Source organism: Austrofundulus limnaeus, unplaced genomic scaffold (genome assembly GCF_001266775.1).
Source record: "Austrofundulus limnaeus strain Quisiro unplaced genomic scaffold, Austrofundulus_limnaeus-1.0 Scaffold130, whole genome shotgun sequence".
In the NCBI taxonomy this organism is placed as follows: Eukaryota; Metazoa; Chordata; class Actinopteri; order Cyprinodontiformes; family Rivulidae; genus Austrofundulus; species Austrofundulus limnaeus.
The window spans coordinates 533,550-537,242 of NW_013952532.1; the positions used below are offsets into that span (position 1 = coordinate 533,550).

Genomic DNA, 3,693 nt, shown 5'->3' on the forward strand with positions numbered 1-3,693 from the left:
ATTATGAACATTTGTTTAACCTCAAAAGTACAGTTTTTTAATTAAATGTTGCTGAAACAGCAGAAGGATCTGCGGATCTGCGCTCAAAAATGCAGCCTAGGTGGAGTAGTCGAACACAGATCCACTGATCCTTTAACACAGAGCATCTTCAGAAGACAAGTTGATAAAGTAAATTTTTAAAATCTGTATTGTTCGATACAAGTGTGTATTGAACCTAAAGCTCTGTTTGGTATGGTTCGATACTGGTACATGTATTGTTGCACTGCTTAAATATATATAAACTCATTATTAATTTTACTCTGCTTTTCTAAACCATCATCTCTTTTTTCCTCTTCTCTCCTTATTTTCTGTTGTTCCATCCTCCACCTTCCCCCCTCTTCCTCTCCCCAGTGTGTCCACTCTCTCCTCACCTTTCTCCAAGGAATTCTCCRATGGCTGTCTTGTTGAGTCCCTCCTCCTTGTAGAGAAACTCAGCAATGGACTGAGCACTTCCATTGAGCAGTTTGTTCTCCACCAAGTAATTAATACCCTGTCAAAAATAACTAGCATTAGCAGGAAGTCTTTTTTTTTTTCAGTATTGCACATGAAGGCGGTAAATTTAGGGTTCGGGTTTAAAGTGCCTTCAAGTGTCAGCCCTTGGTTCAAATTTAGCCAGTGGTTAAAGTTTGCAGATTCAGCAGATGAATGCAGTGTGTTCTTGGTAACTTTTGGCTCTGGGGGTTTTCACATCAGTGGTGAAATGATGAAAACCAATGCTTTGAACAACCCCGACATCAGGCTCRCACTTTCCTGATGATTGCCCTCAATGCTGCATGTTGAGTTCATGATGATCTCATCTGATGTTGCTAAAACAAAARTGTGCAGTTTCCACAATCCCAATTCCTTAAATCTAATTTCTCTTCCTCTTTCTGTCGCAACACAGGATTTTGAAAGGAAGGTCTGAGTTTAAAAATACACTGGCATGCCTTCACACAAATCACTTCTCATCTTCACTCCCAGATGTTTTCTTCAGATGCAACATTTTCATTGTCAGGACTTTAACACTGGGCTTTAACCATTATCATGAAGAGCAGCTCTTGATACAGAGATGTAACCAACATGTGTGTAAAACCACTGCTGTGGGCCTGTGTCAGCGCAAGTTCACAGACTTGCAACAAGAACAAGTTGAGAAGAAATGACAGTAAAGTACAAATATAAGACCCAACCTCTTGCCTCATATTTTAAGAACACRCTTTTGGTCTGCTGCAACCCATCAGCCCACAGAGAGACAAAGAAAAGGATGTCCTCGCTCACCTTTTTGGGGTCCATGTTAAACTTCTTCTTCCCRTTACAAAACTGTTTGTTCTTCTCAACGGTTTTGCTGCAACGCATAATTGAAGAAAAGGATTTGATTACAGAGAGTTTCATTAAATAAGGCTCCGAGACATTAAATCWCCTGAATACAGTCAGGGAGAATTCAAAGTCAGGGAAAAAAAATGAAATATAAATCTAGATTTTCAGCTAATTTGTGACATTATGAAGCGTATCAATAAAAGCTTTGTTTGTATAAAAACCTAGATATTACAAAATTTTTAAAATGTGCCTTTTGATGTGAATGTTTATAATAATTGATTTGAAAAGAAGAAATTGGCAAGTTTGATTCTCATTATGAAACAACATCCATAAGGAAGTTAAATTAGATATGCAGAATGACACAGCCTTTAGCTTGTGATCAGCTAAAAAGCACTTGTCTAATCTGACTTGTTATTTATTTATTTATTTATTTATTTATTTATTTATTTATTTATTTATTTATTTATTTATTTATTTATTTATTTATTTATTTATTTATTTATTTATTTATTTATTCAGTTGGGTTTGTCCTACGACTTTAGTTTTCTGTGTGCGAAAAGTCAGCTGCGTTGGAGTTTACACCACAGGATGTTTTTCTCACTGAAGATGTTTAAGTGACGTCAGCTTCTCTTTTGTTGGTTCTTTTTCCACAGAGACGTTTTCATAATGTCCGCTATAGTGGTCGGTTTAGTTTGCCATAAATAAATAAAAAAAGAGAAGCAACCATTTCTGACCAATCAGCTGACCATGTGACCAAATTTGTTCTTTATTTTAGGAGACCTYATAGAGACTAAAGAAAAACAAAACTTTTCAGAGGTGACAACACGTTTTCCCCCATCTTTTAGTAAAATATTACATGGTGATCATTGATAACAGTCTTCCAAACTGACTCGGTTGCTTATGCTTATAATGTGGCAGTTGGTTTATTCCTGCTAAAAGTCATTTTAAAAACTAATTTCATATTTGTTTCTTTTAGCTGAAAATTCAGTTTTAGCGCTATTCCTTGTTTTTAACAGTAGTTGGTTTCAGGGACAGGTTTTCACTGTTCAGACAGATAATTTTCAGTAACTTTGTATTCCCTGRTGAACTGGCCTTCCCTTTACAGACAAACGCTCTGGTTTTGGTCCATCTATAAAACCCTAATTGGTAAAATCCCATCCTACCTCTGATCAATACTCAACATTCACAGTAACATTCGTGCTCTCTGTTCCAGCATCTATACGTGTCATTGAAGCGCGCACTTCGTTTAGCCATTCATCATTTCAGTTTTTTGTTGCCAATGATTGGAAACATTCACAATTGATTCTGAAGCTCACCTCTTTTATCCCATTTTCATCTTTTAAAAGTTCAGTGCGATCACCACTTCATGATCACCACATGTGTTTTTTGTTATCTTATTTTCACATGTTGTTCTTCTTATCTGTTTAGCTGTTGTTGATTTCATGATGGTTGTTGTGTTCAGGTTATTCTACCGCTGTTTGACACATTTTTTTTCCTCCGTTGCCGCTTGGCCAGGTTCTTATTTAAAATGAGAATGTGTTCTCAACTGACTTGGATACAAGTCAAAAAATACATAACTTTTTTTTCTTTTATCCTGGAATATAAATAAGAGAGTTTAAATTGTTAAAAAAGAGGGAGTTAAATTGTTGGAAATCCACTATGAAACTGAAACAGCTGTGGCATTTCTACAGAAGCATTTTTCTGAGGTGATTCATAAAAAAAGGAAAAAWGTGGTTTGTGACAAAAAAAWWAAAAWWAAAAAAGGTGCAGGGTTTTTCCCCAGGCTAAAACCCACCTTTCTTCTGCAAAATCAAAACTGAGGATTTCTGCCATGATGTTGTCTATCTCCGTCTTTAACTTCTGGACAGGGAAGGACAATGTCACCTTTAACATTTGTTTTTGTAACATTCAAATCACAAAGAAACTTTGAKCTCTGAGGCACTACAATACTTTTATTTTGAAGCTGGTATAAAATCTGGGTGCAGATGTTACCTGGATGTCATCCAGGAGGTCTTTCTTGTACATTTTGATGCTCTCAAGCTCCATCCTTTCATCTGCTGTGAAGTCTGASGAAACTACACAAAGATGTAAAGAGAAAAAATAATCTGTCTGAATCCAGATAAGTCCAACATGTCAGAACATTCTTTTGAAATTATACCCAGTGGGGAAAAAAAGCATTACTATGTTTCTTAATTAAAAAACAAAACAAAAAAAACAACAGAATTCTCTGGAAGATGTGCAGAACAGCTGTTGTGGTTTTCTTGTGAATAATAGCTGCTATTCAGACATTTCTTAAAATAATACGGACAAAAGTCTGTTACTTTCTAATCATTCACACCATCTTTGCTTCCCAGACTACAC

General features: G+C 35.8%; 1 protein-coding gene across 1 annotated transcript in view; it reads right to left on the reverse strand.

The window, feature by feature from the left end:
• The window catches only part of cyth4b (cytohesin 4b), a gene marked incomplete at both ends in the record, with an annotated part of 8,335 nt that extends 4,937 nt beyond the window's left edge, over nt 1-3,398 (reverse strand). The window contains 4 exon segments of the mRNA XM_014015492.1: nt 411-529; nt 1,294-1,360; nt 3,128-3,192; nt 3,325-3,398. Of these exon segments, the coding sequence (XP_013870946.1) occupies nt 411-529; nt 1,294-1,360; nt 3,128-3,192; nt 3,325-3,398 (325 nt within the window).
• Nucleotides 3,399-3,693: the final 295 nt, after the last annotated feature.